The sequence below is a fragment of the Emys orbicularis genome, chromosome 9 (genome assembly GCF_028017835.1).
Source record: "Emys orbicularis isolate rEmyOrb1 chromosome 9, rEmyOrb1.hap1, whole genome shotgun sequence".
Lineage (NCBI taxonomy): Eukaryota > Metazoa > Chordata > Testudines > Emydidae > Emys > Emys orbicularis.
The window spans coordinates 61377273-61398078 of NC_088691.1; the positions used below are offsets into that span (position 1 = coordinate 61377273).

At 43.9% G+C, this 20806-nt stretch overlaps 1 protein-coding gene across 1 annotated transcript in view; it reads right to left on the bottom strand.

The window, feature by feature from the left end:
- Window positions 1-12858, bottom strand: part of GPC1 (glypican 1) — a 311474-nt gene extending 298616 nt beyond the window's left edge. The window contains exon 1 of the mRNA XM_065410912.1: window positions 12702-12858. Within this exon, the coding sequence (XP_065266984.1) occupies window positions 12702-12858 (157 nt within the window). The remainder of the gene's footprint in view (window positions 1-12701) is intronic.
- Window positions 12859-20806: the final 7948 nt, after the last annotated feature.

Consider the following 20806-nt stretch of genomic DNA (forward strand, 5'->3'; position numbering starts at 1 on the left):
GACAGAGGAAAAACAAGATGTCCTCTAAACTATTGCCCAGACTGTGATATCTGGTTACACAGCAGGCTGAACATGGTTCTGGTTTGTATGTAATTGCTCACCTTCATCTTGAAGCAGAGCTAATTACTACAAAACTCTTTTCTTGAAGAGACAATAGGTACCAAATTCAAGCTTTGAGTACTTTTCACACAGACAGGAGAACAATAGAACTGCAATGTTAACAGCCAGCTCAGGAGTGGGCGATCACCCCGGTACAGCTGTCATGAGTGTGATTAATCCCAGCAACAGAAGGCGTATATAGGGAAGAAGGCAAATGCTAAAACATGTGGGCCAAATCCCTCTCCCTCATTCTGGAACTTCTCTGGGATTATGAGCTCTGCAGAGTCTAGGGTACAAAAACTGGACCTCATAATTCCGCTCCCAGCCATGGCTCTAAAGTCATGTGCCTATGTACCATCCAGGGGCTGCATCTAGCCCATAGTCGATATAGACTTTCCCTACTATTTTGGGATTATTTTATACAATAGAAACACGAAGCCCCAAGCAGCCATATTCACCATCCATTTTGGGAGCAAAACTACTATTGCTACCAGTGGGACTTTAAAACAAAACAAAACCAAAGAGTATGGGCTTCATTATCAACACTCACGTAGTATAATAATCTTTTAAAAAAACCTCTGTAATCAGCTCTCTTAGAAAAGTTCATGCCTGTATGTGCACAGGAGAGTACAAGTCACTGTACAGCATAAATTGGGCTATCAAAAAGCTATTTTGGGCAGTCCACTCCTATTATAATCCATAACAATCACATATTTAACTTGATTTCCCTGAAAAATAAGTAATTTACAGTACCATATTACCACCTCCAATTTGATAAATCTGGAATCATTTAGGCCACCTACTAAAATTCTGTAGTATGACCTGCACTACCAATTTGTTCAGCCTGGATTTGTATATTTAACAAGCAACAATCATGCATCATCATGTAATACAAATTAACAGTACCCAAATTAATTAATTTAGTTAGCATTTCCAGCATCCAAACTCCTTCTGTGCTTAATTGCTGCCAGCATGTAGCAGAGATTTACAAACAGATCTGCCTTTACTCATCATCTGGTCACTAATTATTAATATTATTATAATAATTAAAGAACACTGAAACTGCTTGTTACATGATCAAATAAACTTGCATGCCACAGCCTGGATCTAAGTGCAACTGCTGTAAAAATCTTAATGCAAAGTACAAAGAGAGAGAATAATAGAACCCAGGAAGATGTTTTGCACGACAGAGCAGATATGCACCTGTACAGATCAGCTGCAAAGATGGACAGGATGAGGATGCAAGGAGCCTTCCCCACTCCTTGCACTCTCTGTGTGAGCTCCACCATCATCCCCATACTCTATAGCAGTGGTACCCAAACTTTTCCTGTCACGCTCCCCACCCTTACCAGTAATGGAATCTGTCCACGCACCCCCTCCATTACTGCAAAGTTGGCTCAGCAGTGGAGCTTGGGCTGAATGCAGAGCTGGGGGCAGAACTGGGGATGGGGGAGGAGCTGGAGATAGAGGCAGAGCTGGTCTGCGGCTGGAGCACAGCTGTGGCTAGGGCTGGAGTGGGGCTGGGTGGCGTTCCCTCTCTGCCCTCCATGGGGGCTGGCCCAGGCCCCATCGTATGACACCCTGAATGTTCCTCCGTGCCCCGCCAGTGGGGCACGCTGCACAGTTTGGGGACCACGGCTTTATAGGCTCCCATCCTGCAAAGACTTATGCACATGCTTAACTCACTGAAGTTAATATTAGAGACTTAAAGTCAAGCATTTAGGACTTCACTAGGCCTCTGTTGCTGGTTGCAGCTCTAGCCAAACGCGAACGGAAGAACGTACGCTAAGATCCACTCCCTACACTCTGCTGCAGTTACCAGTAGAGCTGAACCAGCACCAGTGGGCAGAGCTCCCACCCCAGCATGGGCTCAGCCCCAGTAAAATTCTGGATGAGTTGGGGGAAGTCCACCCATTACAGTGCAGCCCCTCCTCAAACTCCCAGTGGATGTCTTAAAGCCACAATCTGGCCATACAGATCCAATTCAATAAAGATACTCTGTTCCCACAATGTGGAAGCCTATGTGAGACCTCCCACAAATGAAAAGAGTTTTAGCAGGGATTATTTGGAATTCTGCAGCAAAGCCAAACAGATGTTTGTAAACTGGGAAATAATTATACAACCATTTAAAACTCATACAGCTGGGTAAAGCCAAGCAACTATGTCAGAAAGAGAGCAACACTTTGAGATGCCTAGATGGAAGGCGCTATGGAAGAGCAAAGTACTCTACAATCCAATAAATTAAGTCCCACAACCCATGAGATAATTAAGAAATAACATCCCCATTTAAAATTTACAAATGGGGAAACTGAGTCACAGAGTGGCAAGAAGTGAAGCGAAGAGACTTGCATGCATTCCCGTGAAAACTGGGGCCTCAGGGCTGGGAACAGAACCCAGATCTCCTTCCTCCCACTCCTATCCAAGTAACCACAAGACCTTCCTTCTGCAATTTAACTCATTTATTGAGACAGCTGGAGCTAGAGAAATGCTGAGACAGTTAATATCCTTTCAAGCCCACAGTTATGCCAGTACGACCCCAGAGACTTTACTAGAGTGGCACAAGTTAAACTGAGGGCAGGTTTCTTTTTCTTAATATTGTCAACACTCAGGAGTCTGAGAAGAGACTAAAGCACATGAGTTCCTTTCTGTTTTTATACAAACTGTACAGTGAAGCTTAATCTCCGAACACACCCTCTATTGTACTTTTCTCCCATCCAGAAATAGACTGAAAGATGAAAGTAATAGCTTTTCAGGTTTTTTTCTTGTCCCCTCCCCCACACCAGTCAGAAAACACCAAGATTGTGTAAAATAAAGACCTAGGAGATATTTTGACAGAATTATATAGTATAGTTTTACAATACTATAAAATACCATTTTTCTAAGTCAAAACTATTTGTCAGACAGTATCTGTATTGTAATCATATAAAGTACTGAATGTTGCATAAATGCTATCATGTTGCTCATTGAAATCATACTAATTTTTTTTATAAAGTGCTTTAGTAGAATGCATGGTAGTTTAAAAAAAATAGTTTGTTCACGTTGCCAGTATAGGAGTTTATAAAAGTTGGGTAATTCTGTACTTCTGATTTAGACTGCATTGTATATGAAAGAACCAAAAAAAAATAGTTTTATAATGTCAATACAGTCCATAAAATAGTGATTAATTTTTTATTTTTTTAAGAAAACAGAACTAGTGTGTTTTGGACAGCCATCGCACAGCACACACTGCATATTCAAATCACAAGGAAACAAAGGAGTTTTTATGTCTGCAAAATTGGAACTAAAATGGAAACCCATTATTGGGCAGCCGTCGCTGACCCAACTTGCAGTTCTGTCGTGTACAGACAAGCATTTAAAGTGTCTACAGTCTAAAGCTTCATTATTTTTCACAGAACTCAAACTGTCAATGGAGGTAATCTGATCCCCTGGGAATCAAATGTTATTTAAAGGCATCATTTCAACTGTCAGGGGCACAGCATATTCTGAGAAGCTGGATGTCGGTGTATATAGACATCAGAGGAGAAGGGAGTTGGATGTCAGATTTAAAAAAGAAATCTCTGCTTTAATCAGAGTTTTTGGGGGCAGAGAGAGGGGGAGAGTTAACTACCAGAGAAGAGACCCTAACTTGACAATAAACAAGCGGCTACTCCTGCAAACACGAACAACCAAACATAGCATTGACCACCATGAGCGATCTCAAGTGATTTAAATGGAACTAGTCACAATACTAGGGACTATCTAGGTAAGGTATTTATATGGCCCCGGCTACCATAGTAGCTGAGCACCTCACAATCTTTCAATTTATTTATCCTCACAACACCTGGGAGAGGTAGGTAAGTGCTATTATCCTCATAGGGCAGATGGGGAATGGAGGCATAGATGAGCAGATTTTTAAAAGGTGTGCAGGTGCCTAAAGATGTAGAGACTAACAGACTAGCCCCAGGTCAGGGAACTGCACCTGGGTCTCCTAAGTCCCAGGTTAGCACCCTACCCACTGGACCATCCTTCCCCTCTTATTACTACACCCAATACTAACTGTCTGCAGGAGTGGCCTCCAAGATGGACTTCCATAAGGGCTGAAAGTGATGGGCATGATTCTCATCTTTCTTACTCTGATGTGAAGCCAGAGAGGCTTCACTGAAGGCAATGGAGATACACCACCATATAATCACTATAAGAGAACAGACAGAGCTGATGCCTCTACAGACAGCATCCCTCCTTCATCCAGGATTTCAGTACAGGACAGCAGAAAGCACTTTAAAACGTATGGTTCTGTGTTCAAAAAGCGAGAGGTGTTTTGGCGCTTAAAGGTGTATGCTTATAGCTCAGAGTGTTTTAACCGAGGCAAAGGAACAAATGGGGTGGGCACTTCTTAAGGGAAACCCTTCAGGGTGGAACAGATGGTGACATAACCATGCCTGGGAACGTAGTTTTTTAAAAAATAGGATCGTTGTCAAGTCTTGGAAAAGAATTCACCCTAATCACATGAACCTGCACTTTGGAAATTCATTTGCTAATGTACAGGATAGCCTTGCTTGCTTTTCTTAAGGACTATCATGCAAAATAGCATTTTCTGCAAAGATTCAGCCTATGCATAAAGTTTAGGAGAGGTGGATGAAAAGTCAATATCATACAACCATCTCCTAACTTTATTAAGTGTCACCCTACAGGAATTAACATTCAGTTAAATTCAGTTCTTCCTAAGGAGAACCAAAACCTTACCAGGGAGAAATTCTTTCATATCTGTCACAAGAATAGTGAATTTTGTGAAATTTGCTAAATACGTATTGCAATGGAACAGATTCAAGGAATACTGAGGGTATTTTCATGTCTAATCAAAAACAGAAGTAAACCAAGATGTTACAAGCAAACAGATGCACACCACGTGGAGTGGCAGGTAGCTGGCTGTGTTTCCAGCACAAGAGATACCCTGCCATTGCTCCTCTGAGCAGGTGTAATTCATGCACACACCATCTTGTAAGCTAGATACACCCTTATTCCAGGAAACCATGCCCTGTTTAATCATCATGGTGCCTAAGAGTGCCCCAGGACAGAATGTCCTCTTGCTACCTGCATCATACATAATGCTACTTGCTTGCACGGTATTTGCCTTTTCTACCCCTTTTTTCTACTTGCATTTGCACGTTTCCGGACAAGATCTATAACTCTGAATGTACTAAAGCAGCTATGCTGGAAAGAAGAAAAAAAAGTCTACCAATAAGAGTGCTATCAAAAATAAAGGAGCCAGGCTAGAAAATGGCAAATAGAGGCTGGGTTTTCAAAGCAGCCTAAGGAACTACAGTACCTACATGCCATCAAATTTCAATGGAATTTGGGCTCCTTTGAAATTCCCAGCCTAAATTTCCAAGTTTAATGACAATTAAATCCCAGCTGGCTCCCCACTACCAGTGACCATCCCCTCGCCCCGGGAGCAGTTTCATAATCTCACATGAGAGCTCTGAAGCAAGCTACAAGAATTCTGAGAAAATTGTCAGTGCAATAATGACTGACACACAGGAGTGTTGTCAAGAGACAGCACTTTATCCCCTGGCCCCAGTCAGATTACATTAGAACCCTGTCACGTGGCAGGCTCAGTATTACTACTCAGACTTTAAGGTCTTTTGGGGCAGGGACAATCTTTTCGTTCTGTGCTTCACACAATCAGGTCCTGGTCCATGACTGGAAATCCTAGCTGCTTCTGCAATACAAGTAATAATCCACTGACTCCAACAGCAACTGCAAGTTAGATTAGGCCCCCATACTCATCAGAGAAAGGTTCACAGTCATTACAAGTGAGCAGATTTTTCAAGCCCTCTCTTTTTAATAATTACTATTTTGAGCTAAGAAAAACTGTTTCTGAACTCAATATTTTCCTAGCAAAGTCAGCAACCTATTTTTTTTTTAAAGTACAAGCACAACTAGTCATTTAAATTAGCCGCAAGAATGAGTCTATACGGTCCCCTGAATGCAACTGGTAAAACAGAGAACCACCTGCTTCAGTCCTGCCAAACCTAAAAGCTCCATCATCTAAAAACTGTCCCTCTCTGATCTTATCAAACATATTTGCAGGTCTTGAGATTTCACTGATATTAGACTCTCTAGATAAAAACAGGAGAACTGAACAATCACATGGCAAGACCAGAGGGGAGAGAAACAAGGCTATGGATTTTCAAACAAAAGGAATTCAAACTATACATGCATTCAAATTTTCCTGAAAAAAAAAAATCAGACTTTAATCGTGTTTTGCTTCTCCAACAAAAGGAGTTGTTGAAATATTTTTGTCAGACACAGCTGATAATGATAATTATGTGGTGAGAACTTAGTCATCCATCTCACACTGAAAGAAAGACAAATCCTTTAAAAGAAACTTGAAGAATATTTTAATATACAGCCTTCTAGATTTTAAATATGAACAAAGCAGGCACCAGGGGCCTGATTTTTAAATGTATTTTGGAATTGCTCTGTTCAGCATTGCAACCCCTAACTGACTCTGGGTATGTCTATACAGCAGCTGGGAGGTGTAATTCACAGCTCAGGTAGATATACTCGCGCTAGCTTTGCTTGAGCTAAAAACAGCAGCGTGGCCATGGCAGCATGGATGGTGGGCTGGTCAACTAAGTATGTACCCAGGGAGACAGGCAGGAGAGTATTTGGGTGGCTAGCCCACGCTGCCACTGTGCTGCCGCAGCCTCACTACTATGTTTAGGGTACTAGTTCAAGTCTACCTGAGCTGGATATCACACCTCCCAGCTGCTACATAGACATACCTTCAGAGGCCTAGGTCTCATTTTCAAAAGGGACTTAGCCACTTATGGCCCACTGATTTAAATGGGAGCTAGGTCCCTAAATAGCTTTGAAGGTCTGGGTCTTAGTCTAAATCTCATTTTTAAAAAGGAGCCTCCTAAATCAGTAACCTGAGCAAAGCAACACCTAAATACCTTTCCAAATCTGGGCCTCAGCCCAGTAGGGTACACCATCTTTGCTTACATCTATGGGATCTAGGTGTCTAATTAGTAGGGCCCTACCAAATTCATGGTCCATTTGTCAATTTCAGACATAGGATTTTAAAAATCATAATTTTCGTGAAATTTCAGATTTAAATAATTGAAATCATGGTGTTGTAATTGTAGGGGTCCTGACCCAAAAAGGAGTTGGGGGAGGGGGTCGCAAAGTTATTGTAGGGGGGGTTGCAGTACTGCTACCCTTACTTCTGTGCTGCTGCTGGTGGCGGCACTGCCTTCAGAGCTGGGCAGCTGGAGAGCTGCAGTTGTTGGACGGGAGCTCAACTCTGAAAGCAGAGCTGCTGCCAGCAGCAGCGCAGAAGTAAGGATGGCATGGTATGGTATTTCCACCGTTACTTCTGCTCTACTGCTAGCAGGACACTGCCTTCAGGGCTGGGTGCCCAACCAACAGCTGCTGCTCTCCGGACACCCAGCTTTGAAGGCAGCACGGAAGTAAGGGTGACAATACCATGACCCCCCCTAAAATAACCTTGTGACCCCCCTGCAACTCCCTTTTGGGTCAGGACCCCCAATTTGAAAAACACCGGTCTCCCCCATGACATCTGTATAGTATAGGGTAAAAGCACACAAAAGACTGGATTTCACCAGGGGAGACCAGATTTCATAGGCCATGACGTGTTTTTCCATAGCCGTGAATTTGGTAGGGCCCTACTAATTAGCCACCAGAGGGAGCTTGTTTTGCTCCATAAGTGTGATTTTGACAAGTACGTGTGTGCACATATTGTATTGAGAACCTAACAGAACAATCACAAAAGCAGAAAATATGTAAACATATCAATTTTTTTTAAAAGGACTTTGGCATGAAAAGGATCACATTGAACCAAAACCTGTTCCAATATTCATACCAAGATCATTGCCAAATTTAGTAAAAACAGGACATAATTTAGCACGTGTTGCTTCTTCAGAAGTACTACCACCAAGTGTGCAGAACCAGGAGAAGTTTTCTATCTCTCAGCTAATCTAATTTCTTCATAACAAGCCCACCAGTACTGTAACATACTTAGCTGGTATGGCTACAACACAAAGATGATATAATAAACCCTGCTACTACTACTGGTAGACAATGGAGATTCACCTTTAGATCAAGTGGCAGAGACCTGTGGTTTGAGAACAGAAAATCCCACATTTTATTCTTTATATCTCATCTGTAGCTTTGCCAGTCATTGTGCTTGAGGCTTTATTACCGCAGGTCTCTAGAAAAACTCAAAAAATAAAATTCCTATATTTGTCATTAACACAGTAACATCCTGAAATCCCCATCAAATTAGGTCCTGTACAGAGAGTAAGAGAACAGTTCTGCTCAATTCTTAATTTAGCTAACATCCCTACAATGGCTCTCATACATACACTTGACAATGTCTCTCTCACAAAGAGCATAATGTAGTCACAGGAACAGTTTGTGGGAGGCTAGAAGAGCTGAGAGATGAAAGCAAGTGGTTCTGACTCAGGCAAACTAAGCAGCCAGTAATGCACAGGGTTAAGTGATACTTACACGGGTGAGTAGTGGAATTGCCTTGAAAAGTGGATACCCATGCTAGCTCAAAACGCACTGAAAATAAATTCTGCAGTTTGCTCACCGTTTGCCCATACTACCCCCATCTCATAGAATCTCTCTCTGGCTCAGCATGAGAGGGAACCAAGTTTTGAGAAGCAGTCTTGGGGTAAATGAATTCAAACAGCATACTGCCCTCTCACAGCAGGCACATTTAAACACATAACCCTGCTCAAGAATCTGTATAAAGAGTCCCAGCTCAACTCAGAGCACCCCAAGCAATGGGCTAGTGATGAGGGGGATGGATATTTCACAAAATGTTGTGGTCTTTATGGGGTTTAAAAGGACAATAAGTCTTCAGGCAATGAGTCCTGCACTGGGAATACTCTCCAAATGGCAGGAAACCTGTGCCCAGCCAGTTACCAACTGAGTAGATGTGGCCCTGGCGAATGTTGCCAACTGCACCAAGTGCAAGGGGAGGGAGTAGCTCCCCTTAGTTTAGAAATCTTCCCTAAAGCAGATATTTATATGGGAGTCAGGAGGTCAGGTTGGGATGCAGAGATTACTGATACAGGTAGATTTTTTTTTTTTAATGTTTGGGAGTTTTGCCATTGACTTCAAAGCCATGAGATTTAACACCTTGTCTCTTCCTAAAGCACGTTTAATAATAGTACCTGACATATTTAGAGTGTTTATACATGTCAATGCATTGTACAAACATTAATGTAAAGTTAGAAACCCACCCTACACATTTAATGAGAAAGCCGGGGGGCTGGACTCTTCCCTTAATCAGATCTGTATATGTTACTGAACTAACAACAACAGTGTAGTCGCCTCTCTAGCTGCTTTGTACACTCATAAGCAGGAACTGCTTATTATAGTCTGCTGAGCCAAGGAGTTTTTATATTAGTCATAATCCTCTTAAATCATTAAAAATTGTAGATTAAAACATCTGAAGTGTGCTAAAACCAACATAAATGCAGCTAACTCATTCTGAGTCACAGCCTGCATGACTGGTACACCCTCAACTTCTTCTGAAGTCAAGAGGAGTTTGGGGATGCATGGGCACTTTAATGATGATACCAGACTCCTGAGCCAGTCCTAACAATCCAGGAGCAAGGCAGCCACCCATAGTTCTCTCTTGGCAGCCAAAGCCATGGGGCAATAAAGCAAGTTCCTCCTTTGCAAAAGAGGAAGACTATGGGAGGAGGAAAAACAGTAGGAGCTTCTTGGGGAGGAAGAGGATAAAGTGTAGTTGCCTCCAAAGAGTGAAGAACTGATGGCTCTTAGGGCGATCCATGCACGTCTGACAAGCCACAAGATTGGCACTGGAAAACCTCTCTCACAGGGACTCCAGTAAAAGCAGAGCCAGGCTGCTCATTACTAAACTACCCCAATCAGCACTTCTTACTAAACTAAAATTGCTCCTAGTGTTTGTTGTTGTGTAGACATTTACAGAAGTGACCGGAATCTTGAGCTGATCAGATTTCTGTCATAAGGATTACAGTGGGTAACTAAAACACATTTCACTGTATTTAAGTGACCACTCAAAGGGACAACAAAATTTGGTGGCTTAACATAAGTGATTTGCTAATAAAGGTGGAGCTATATTCTACCCAGTATCTTTGAGAATGCTATAAAAAGTGGTCTCTTAAAACAAAACGTTATCTGTTATGGTTTCTTGCATAGTTGTCACTGAAAATCTATTTAAAGACCTTTAATCTGAAATAATCTAAACAATAAGTACATCCTGTATATAGGATAGTCAAACCAGAAGCATACACAATATATACTCTGTGCCCAATCAAAATTGCCATGAATGTATTTTACTGTGAAAATGCACGTTTTATCTTTATTATATTGATATTAAGAGAATACAGATGAAAGTTTCTAAATTCTTAGAAGTTTGAAGTACATATGACAATCACCAACAATGAACACAAAGTGTTCTCATTTTGTATTTTTAAGTACACAATTGGTTGTGCTATCAGCAGAACATTCACATGTGAAGATAGTATTCCCCATATTTTCTCTGTTCATTTCACCAGTTTTTACAACAATATTTATCTGTACAGTTTCACTGTTTACAATACTATATTGTCAAAGGTAAACAGTTTGATACTATATTTTCAATCATTATTGCTTAAGATTGCAAACATGAATGCTGGTAACTTTTTAGAAATAATAAACGTGGTTCCTAGAAATCTGTCTCATTTCTTTACTGATCTCAGCATTTCTAGGCACAAGAAGTTTTATACACAGTGAACCTGAGGACACAAGATAGTTATATCTTATGAAATGCATTTCATACAATCCTAAAATATGATCAACACTGAAGCCTGTACTATCATCATTTCATTTAGTGTTTCATCCACTCCCATGTACTCTCATGACAATACTTCTTAAATGTTTACTCCCTTGAAGACTTTATAAGCTGCATGACATATTTAAGCTCCCCCTACAGATAATTTGTAATCAAGTGAAAAGGGTCTTTTTTGCTTCATTGGATTCATTGCCCTCCCTTAAAAAAAAAAAAAAAAAAAAAGCCCTCCATTGAAATTCTCCACTATTTCACTCTCAGAAACCTCCCATTTTACTTTAAAATCCACCTTTCAACAAAGAAAAAGTTCACATTTGTATGGACAAAAGTTCAGCCTTCTCCATTTGTATGTCAAATGATGAGGATGTTCCCCATAAAACGACACTATTGAAGTATTCATCATAAGAAATTCTGCAGCTTAGAAATGAACTACAAACTGCAATCTTGCTGAGATGTCCCTGTAGGTTGGCTTTGGCACATACACTTGCATATCTTATGCTTTGTCTGAATTAGGAAGCTCCCACAAGTGAGCAAGAAAGCTCTCGGATATGGGTCACAAGTCTGTGAATCAGAACTTAGGCAATGCTTTAAAAATAATCAAAGTAAACAAAAATAAATGCAAGTCTCAGCAGATATTTTCCCCCAGGTTTTTCAAAAACCTAACCAGAGCTTTAAATATTATTTATGTTTCAGAGATTTTCTGAAAAGAAAACTCTGTATTTGCCAAAAAACAGACAGACAACCCCCCCCCCCCCCAATTTGGTTTGTATTCCACATACAGTATTAAGGTAGCAGGAATAAACTCTGATGTACGTGGCTGGGGTTACTGCCCTGTTTCAAACACCTGACAAAGGTCATTTTACTTGCACTTCAATTTTTAACTGACAAATGCTTTTTAAGCTGTTTTTCATCCAAAAGAAGATTAGAAAAAAAATCAACTCTGCTCTCTTGTAACCTTGGCGCACTTCCTAGCTTTGAAATCAAACCCATGGGATTTTGACTATCCTGTGTTCTGACCCAAATCCCCTAGATCACACAATGTACAATGATGAAAGGAATCACCAGAAATCTCAGAGCCTTTTGACATTAAACAGGTTTGCACCACAGAGAATCAAGTAAAACCTTGTATATCTGGAGACTTTACAATTGCTAAGAAGGGTTAGGTGTGGCACGTCTGGGGATGCCCTCCTCCTGAAGAAATCTGAGGTCTGACTTTTCACTACTCCCTGACTTTTAACTAACTCCCTTTAAAAAAAAAAAAAAAGAAAAGAAAAAGAAAAAAGAAAGAAAAAGCTACAATAAATCGTTTTTCTCCTCACCCCAACAGTCCAGAACAGACTACCTTCCTATGCAATAAACACCAACTTAATTGCACTCATCATCTGGGAAGGAGAGAGGAAATCACACCATTATTTGGATGGATCACTGCTGAATTGGTGAGTTCATTTACTAGAAATCTGATGGGAAGAGACAGGGACGCCCTGGAGTGTTGTGGGGGGAGGGAATCCCCTTTATTTTGGAGAAGCCCTGCCAATACCTCAGGAGCTGGTGCCCAACACCCCCAGTTTGCACACGTCTGAAAGCACCATCCTGCCTGAGTCCCACCTTCCAGCAAGCCACGGACCGTGACAAAGCGGAGTTTCTTTGTACAGAGTGCTGGGAGGCTGGGAAGCCGGGCTCCTAGCAGAGGTTGCCCTCTACGGGAGAGCCTTTGTAGAGCGCTGCCTGGTGTTTCGGGGGAAGGGTCTGGGGGTGCAAAGAGGCTCACCTGAGATCTCCGCCTGGGGTACCCCGTGCAGGCTGAATCCTTTGGTCGCATAAAACTGCCGGACCTCGGTGCAGCTCTTCGCTTTGCTGCCACTGTCACCCCGAGCCGAGGAGGCGGCGACACACAGAAGCCAAAATCCCCACGGGAAGAAATGCATCCTCCTTCTCCGCCGAGCCCCCCGAACCTGCAGCGCAAAGGACAATCCCAAGGTCCCGTTGACCCCGGGCTGCAAAGCGGGCTCTCTCCCTCTGCCCGGCGCTCGCTAGCTGTTTGCAGGCACTGTGCACGGAATGGGGGGGGGAGCTCAGTCCCACCTTCCCCCAAGCATCCCTGCCTCCCCGCCCCCCTCAAAAAACAACACTCCGGGGAAAGCAGATGGCATGGGGGGGGGAGGGTTTAAAAGAGTCCCCAACCCACAGGCAAAAATCAGTGGGACCTAGGCAGGGCGATGCAAGATCTCGGGCTGCGGAGAGAGCCTGTGACTTCCAACAGCTATTGCAAGAAGAGTGGGAAGAAGGTCGGGGGGAAATCCTGGCTCTTCTGGGGCTGACTTCCCAGGGATGGTGCAGCTGCCGCCACTCAGAACGCAGGAGCTCCCGGGGGATGGAACCCGGCCCCGATCGCAGCAGAGGCAGATCCCACTTGTGTGTAAACGCTCTGGTTAGAGCGAAGGGCGCATCTCCCCCCAAGCTCCGGCAGGGCGCTGCTGCAGTGGACGGTTGCGATGCAAACGGATTACAGCCCGGAATGGGCAAAGTTTGAGACCGGGAGCTAAGGGAGAGCGTGGAAGCGGCAGGGGCGGGGAGGTGGCGCGGCTCTCCTCGGGAGCAGCAGCACAGCAGCGCGCGGGGCGAGCGCGCGTGACCCCGGCAGGAGCAATGAGCCCGGCCGGTGGCAGCGGCGCACCACCTGCAAAGAGGGCGAGGGCGGGGAGGCTCCGCGGCAAGGCAGGGCTTCCCCCGCCGGACGTGGCATCATGCAGCCCCTGCGCCAATCAAGGGCGGGGAGCGGCCCGCCCCCTGCCTTGCCCCCAGGCTCCTCCCACGCCTACCCGGGGGGTTGCTCCGTTAAACTCTGCTGGGGGGAGCTGCGCCGCCGGCTCCCCGCGTGGTGACAGCAGCCGCCGCCACCTGCTAATTGGCAATAGTCAGGTCAGCGCGCGCCCCTCACACCATTCCGCAGCCGCTGCACCTTGGGCTCCCTTCAACGCCGGGCATCTCCTTCGGCCACAGCCTGTGGCCCACAGGCCGGCGTAAGCCCAGCCTGCGCTCGGGGCCGTCTGGCCAGTTCCGCGGGCTGGAGCCCTCTGCACAGTGCAAGGCAAAGTCCGGCATGCAGCCTGCACCCGGCTGTCCATTACATACGTGACCTAGCATGCACCCTGCTGTGCTCCATTACACAGCCGGCGTCCTTCTGCAAACTACGGCACAAAGCCTAGGGTGCTGGACAGTTAGTGGTGCAGGTTGAGTGCTAGGCTTTGCCCTGTATTTTTCAGAAGACCCAACCCAGCTATGTAATAACCAGTAACTGTAAATTATCTTTAGGAAAGGTTGTCATGGAGCAAGGAACACCTATTGTTTCAGTATCACCTAAACCAGTGGTTTTCAAACTTTTTTTCTGGTGACCCAGATGAAGAAAATTGTTGATGCCCACGACCCAACGAAGCTGGGGCGGAGAGGTTTGGGGTGTGGGAGGGGCTCAGGGCTGGGGCAGAGGGTTGGGCTACAGGCTGGGGCCAGGAATGAGGGGCTCAGGGCTGGGGTAGGGGTTGGGGTGTGGGAGCAGGTCAGGGCTCTGGGCTGGGGGTGAGGATGAGGGATTTGGGGTGCAGGAAGGGGCTCTGGCTTGGGGGGGGCTCAGGGCTGGGTCAGGGAGTTGGGGCATGGGCTTATCTCGGGCGGCTCCCGGTCAGCGGTGGTGCTAAGGCAGGCTTCCTGCCTGTCCTGGCACCATGGACCACGCTGCGTCCTCAAAGTGGCCAGCAGCAGAGCCAGCTCTGCAGGCCCCCTCCCAAGCTCTTATTGGCCAGTTCCCAGCCAATGGGAGTGTGGAGCCAGTGCTCGGTGTGGGGGGCTACCCTGCCTTAGCCAGAAAGCACCATTGATGGGACTTTTAGTGGGCTGGTCGGCAGTGCAGACCAGAGTCACCGCGACCCAGTGCCTTACATTCTACGACCCAGTACTGGGTTACAACCTACAGTTTAAAAACCACTGACCTAAACCCAGAGCTGCGGCAGCTGATTAACAGAGAAGTTTCTGCATAAATTAATCTCAGCTACTTGATCCCACTCTCAAGCTGCTGGAAAAACACTGGCACTGACTGAGCACATAGAATTCCTCCAGTCCTGGTCCCTACAGAGTGATTTTCTTTTAAAATCGGATATATAAGGAATACTCATTTTGGGGGGGCATTTATAAAGAAGGTATTCAAAGAAGGGCCAACAAATGCAAAGACACAAGCTATCACTGTCAAGGCGGATTCCCCACTCTGTCACTTTGAGTGCAGAAGGTGGGGGCCCGCAAGGATTCTAAAAATTAATACTTGCCGCTCCAGGCTTGTATTAAACTCCCAAGGTTACAGCTTCTCGCTGACCTTGGCTTGGTAAACGCTGCCACCACCCAAATGCAAAAAAAAAAAAAAAAGACCCAGCAAGTAGCACTTGGGAATTTCTGCCTGTGGGGTACCCTCAAGCCCTTTCACCCCCCGCATTTATCTAAACATTCCCTATCCAAATTATTCCTTCTAGGTATGGAAGATAATTTTTCATACCTGGTTCAAAACCTTACACAGCATTCCTGCTTATAGCACTGCTGCTCCGTGTCCCTGCAGCCCAGAGAGAACCACAGAACAAAGGGAAAGATTCTTTCCCAATTTTAAAAAGTTCTAGTCTTCTCCTTGGCTTTTTTGGTCAGGTGCCGCTTTTTTTTTTTCTTTACCTGGGAGACGTTTTAACCCTTTACAGGTAAAGCAAGTAGAGAACAGCTACGAAGAGGCATTTTACAGCTAACTGGCTGGCTGGGTGTCCATCAAAGGGAGCTACCCCCACTTCATTTATAACACGGGCCCACAAATGCAAAGACACAAGCTATCACAAGATTAGCTATCACATATGTATAATTTTTATCAGATTGCAAGTTATGCTATTGCCCTGACAAATCTGTATTTGAAAAGTTGTGTGTGAAAAATGGAGCCAGTTTTCTTCTATTCATTCATATATCACACATCAGAATAAAATTGGCCTTAGTAAGGTTATTATTCATTTGTAGAATGGTGTGAGTTAGAGGTGCCAACTGAGTTCAGGACCCAGCGGTGCTACACGCTGTACAAACACAGGCAGAAATATTCCCTGCCCCACTGGTTTTGGACAAGACAGACAAAGGAGGTAATATTAATCTCACTTTACAAATAGGAAATTGAGAGATCTAGTTGTGTTGCCCAGCATCATGCTGTAAGTCTGAGGCAGAGCCAGGGGCTGAACCCAGGCCTACCTGAGACTCAGTCCACATAGGGTATGTCTACACTGTGATAAAAGACGTGTGGCACCAAGTCTTAGAACCTGGGTCAGCTGACTCAGGCTCACAGTGTGCCAGGGCAGTCACAAGAAGACAGGTCATGCCTCCTCATTGTTGAGATCTGGTTAGCTCCCTCACAGTAGATAGCAATAGGTATATCTACACTGCAATAGAAGACCCACAGCTGGCCTGGGTCAGCTGACTCAGGCTCATGGGTTCAGACTGTGGGACTATAAATTTTCAGTGTGGACACTCAGGCTGACCAAGGGCAGCTCCAGCACCAGCACAAGCCCAAACCTCTACACTGCAGTTTTATAGCCCTGCAGTCTGAGCTCTGTGAGCCTGAGTCAGCTGATCCAGGCCAGTTGCAGGTCTTCTACAGCAATGTGGATATACCTGTAGATGTCCACTGGGAGGGAGCTAACCCAGTCTCAACAACGAGGAGACATAACCCATCTTCTTGTGATATTTTGATATCCAGTGAGGTACTGGGAGTTAACAGCCCCCTTGTTAAACAAGGAGGTGGGGGAGGGCAGGGCATTTTCAGTTAGAGGGTCTCAACTTTAGAATTTGCTTCCCGAAGCATGAATTTGGTGATCTTTACCTCCCAGTGAAACACTTATCTGTCAGCCAGATACTCTGGGGACTGCCAAACATCCATCAGATGGGACCAATTTATAATCTCTGCTGAGATGAGTAGGAAATAAACCAGTGACTAACAGGTGAAAGGCTCAATAGCTCATTAGTAACATCCTGAGACATCCAGTCCCCATAAATGCTAGTGTGTTACACATTTGCAAATGAGGCTCATTTCTTGATCTTTTTGGAGCTTTACACAGGCAGAGTTTTCCATTCTGTAAACATAGGAAAATCTCGCACTCATGGTCTCAAACACACTGTCTGCCACACCCTGTTTCTAAAGGGACAGCTTCTATTAACCAAAATATAAACACTAAAAATGCAGCAGTAAAACACATTAACATAACATGTAAATTTAATTCTAAATACATTTTGCAGTATAGAATCAGCAGTTACTCCATCATTCTTACACTAACTTTTTGCATCATCAGGTTTTGAACTCAACACCTTCAGATCTACCACACAGACTTTAATTCAGCTATAGGAGTAACTAGTGAGAAGTAAAGCAGAAAGCCATTGACTTGAGAGAACTTTTGATTGTAACTTTGGACATCAGTATTATTCTTGGTTTCCCATCCTGGCTCTGAAAGCAGGTAGAGGTCTAGTGGTTACAGACAACTGAGACAAAAATAACAAAGCCTATAGCAGGGGACAAAATCATTGTCACTCATGAGAAAATGGTAAGAGACTGCAACATGCACTCTGTTTATTCAGATTCCACTCTGCTATTTCCTGGGTGAAAGATCAGAGTACAAAAGCCCAATGCTTACTACCTTGTGATTAAAGCACTAGATTGGTCTAAGGAGATACTAGTTTAATTACCAGCTCTGTCACAGGCTTCCTGTGTCACCTTGGTCAGGTCACTTACTCTCTGTGGCATAGTTACCCATCTGTAAAATGGGGATAATACTTACTTATCTCTCCACACTGTTGTGAGAATATATTAATACATACATAAATGATTGTGAAGTGCTCAGATACTACGGTGATGAGGGCCAAATAGACAAATGCATTTTTGACTCTAAGCTCTTTAAGGCAAGAGCCATCTAACTTTACATACTGTACAACTTTGAGAAAACAAATGTAAATGCATAACAATGATAAGGGATTGTATGTATTTTTATTGATAAAGTTTGAATATGCACCAAGAATTTGGGATAGGCACATCACATTTTAAGCAATTTGAAATAAATTTTCAAAACATGATGAAAACATACTTTAATGTATCTTACAAAATATACAGGAAATTAACTTCTTCCCTGTGCATATCGGAGGGGCAGGTTCACTTTGTGAACACTGATTTTTTTCAACATTTTGAATTAAACAAAGTAGATAGAGTCAGTGAGTTAATGTGAAAAAGGAAAACAGCAGATCCCCTATTTGTAGATTCCATAAACCTGCAATCATTTAAGGAGAATAGTGATTTAGAAGGGGTGGGGGGAAATAGAACCAGAGGATCAAAGAAAAAGACTAGAGTAAAACATAAGACATGTAGATAGAATGCAGAGAAAGGAACACAGAGTGCCAACAACTTAGGCAAAGAGAGAGAGAAAATCCATCCTGCCACAGATAGCCTCTTGTCAGTCACAGACCAAGTGCTGCCTCCAGAAAAGCAGATTCAGGCATGGAGGTGTGGTATAGGTGTTCAGGTGGCAGGTGTGATATAGAAAGGCCAATTCACCTGGCACAAGGTAAGAATTAAAAAATGGGGGAAACAGTTGGAAAGGAAAAGAGTGGGGTTTATATCTCATTGGCATTAAATGTTTGGAAACTTCATCTATTTTTTAAAAGTTTACATGGGAATATACTTTGAGACACACTGGACCTGATTCTTCTCTCCAGCTGATGCAAATCAGGAACAACCATACAGACATCAGTAGAGTTACCTGGACCACATTCTCAGCTGGTGTAAAAATGGAGCAACCAAGTATCTGACAGCAGCCAAGTATCTGACCTGCAAAAGTGTAAATGCCATGTGAGAAGAGAATCTGATGATTTTGCTCCATGTTGAGCCTGATTCTCTGCTGCCCTACTCCTGTGTAACCATTTACAGCTATGTAATGTGAAATGTAAAATGCCGCCGTTCTGATTTGTTTGTTTTATACCCACTTTTCACTGGTGTAAATGATTGCATGAGGTACAGAGCAGAAAGTCAGGCATCTCCGATTTAAAATCTTAGTCAAAGTCAAGAGCTTCCTTTAGTATTTTTTCTTCCTGTTTCTCTTCTCCAACTAAACCATGAAAGCCCACCAAGTTGACTTGTGCTCAGCAGGAACTGAAAATGTGGCTTGCTGAATCAGGTCTAATTCAGGTATCTAGCAGATTTACTAGATTTCATCTCCTTTCTGGTGCTGCTTATTTCTGAACTGGATCTTTCCACTCAACCTAAATTTTATCAGCATTCACAGAAATAGTGTCCTCGATTATTTTGGTGCTGGAAGAATATAAGATCAAACAGTCTCCTTAGGTTGTCGGAGGATCTATGTCTAGCTGACAAATCCAGCTTGATCTCAAGCAATTAAGTAAGGAAGCCATTTGTCCAACGAAGTGCTAAGACTTTCCAGGATTTGTGTGCACAATCAAGGATATTGTTCTATAGGACATGCAGAGCAGGGGATTGTGACAGGTTGGATCACAGAAACCCCCTTGGGAGCTGCCACCCGATGTGCAAAGACTACCTCTGCTCCTGTTTTCCCTGGTTAAAGATGGATTAAAGATGGATTCCAGTTCAGGTGACATGATCACATGTCACTGCAAGACTTCATTGCCCACTTGCCAGCACACACATATACAGGAAGACTAACAGGTAAACACAACCATCTGCAGACAATGGTCCTGGTTAATGGGAGTCATCAAGATTCCAAACCATCATTAATGGCCCACACTTTACATAATTACAATAGGCCCTCAGAGTTACATTTTATATTTCTAGTTTTAGATACAAGAGTGGTACATTTATACAAATCAGATGATCATACTCAGTAGATTATAAGCTTTCTAATGATACCTTACAAGAGACCTTTTGCATGAAGCATATCCCAGTTACGTTATATTCACTTATTACCATATTTTCTCTAAAACTATCCCAGTTACATTATATTGACTTATTATCAAGTTTTTATAAAACCATATAGACTGCACAACGTCACACCCTCCTCCTGAACTTACTGCCAGAGACTTGGACACTGACCATGGCGGAGGCAGTATACCTAAAATTCGTTTTGGGGCTCTCCTATGGGGCAGACACTCCTGTGTCCCCCAAAAGGGAAAGAGACCCTGATCCAGCTGTAGGCTCACAGCTACCAGCTATGAGGGACCTTTCGCTGGCCAGCAAAATCCGCCCCCCCCTTTCACTCAGGTTGGGTTTGCTTCCAGCTAGAGTCCTTGGGGTTTGTTCCCACCGGAGCAGTCACCAGGACCCCAACTTCCAGCTCCAGGATACATGTCTCTGTGCACCTCTTCCACTCCATTACAGCCAGGTCATGCTTCTGGGTCTTACTTGCTTTGTTTCTTAAGTCCAGGCTGGTGGGCAGCCTTTTCTTTTTCCAGGTCAGCCTTTTCCCAGGCAAATTGTACATCAATTTCCATTTGTCTTCCCTTGAGACCATCACTCGATGAGCTGGGATACCCCACAGAGAACACCCTCCTGCCAGAACAGGCACCCCTCCCCTCCTGTCTTGCTAGGTTAGACACTCCAGTCAGCTTCAGCACAGACAGAGGTTGGGCCACACCCATCTGCAGTTCACTGAAACTGAGATGCACTCAGCTCAGGGGCTTCTTAGTTAACAGAGACATTCCCAGCACCCATTGTTCAGTCTTTCTGGGCAATTTGAAAGTTGTGTAGTTTTAGCTTCTTTTCATCTTCATTCTTACTTATTTTGCTTCCTTTTCTGTCCCTACTTCCCTTTCCCGAAATAAGCAAACAGAAAATAACAAACCAGTAACTACTTTGTC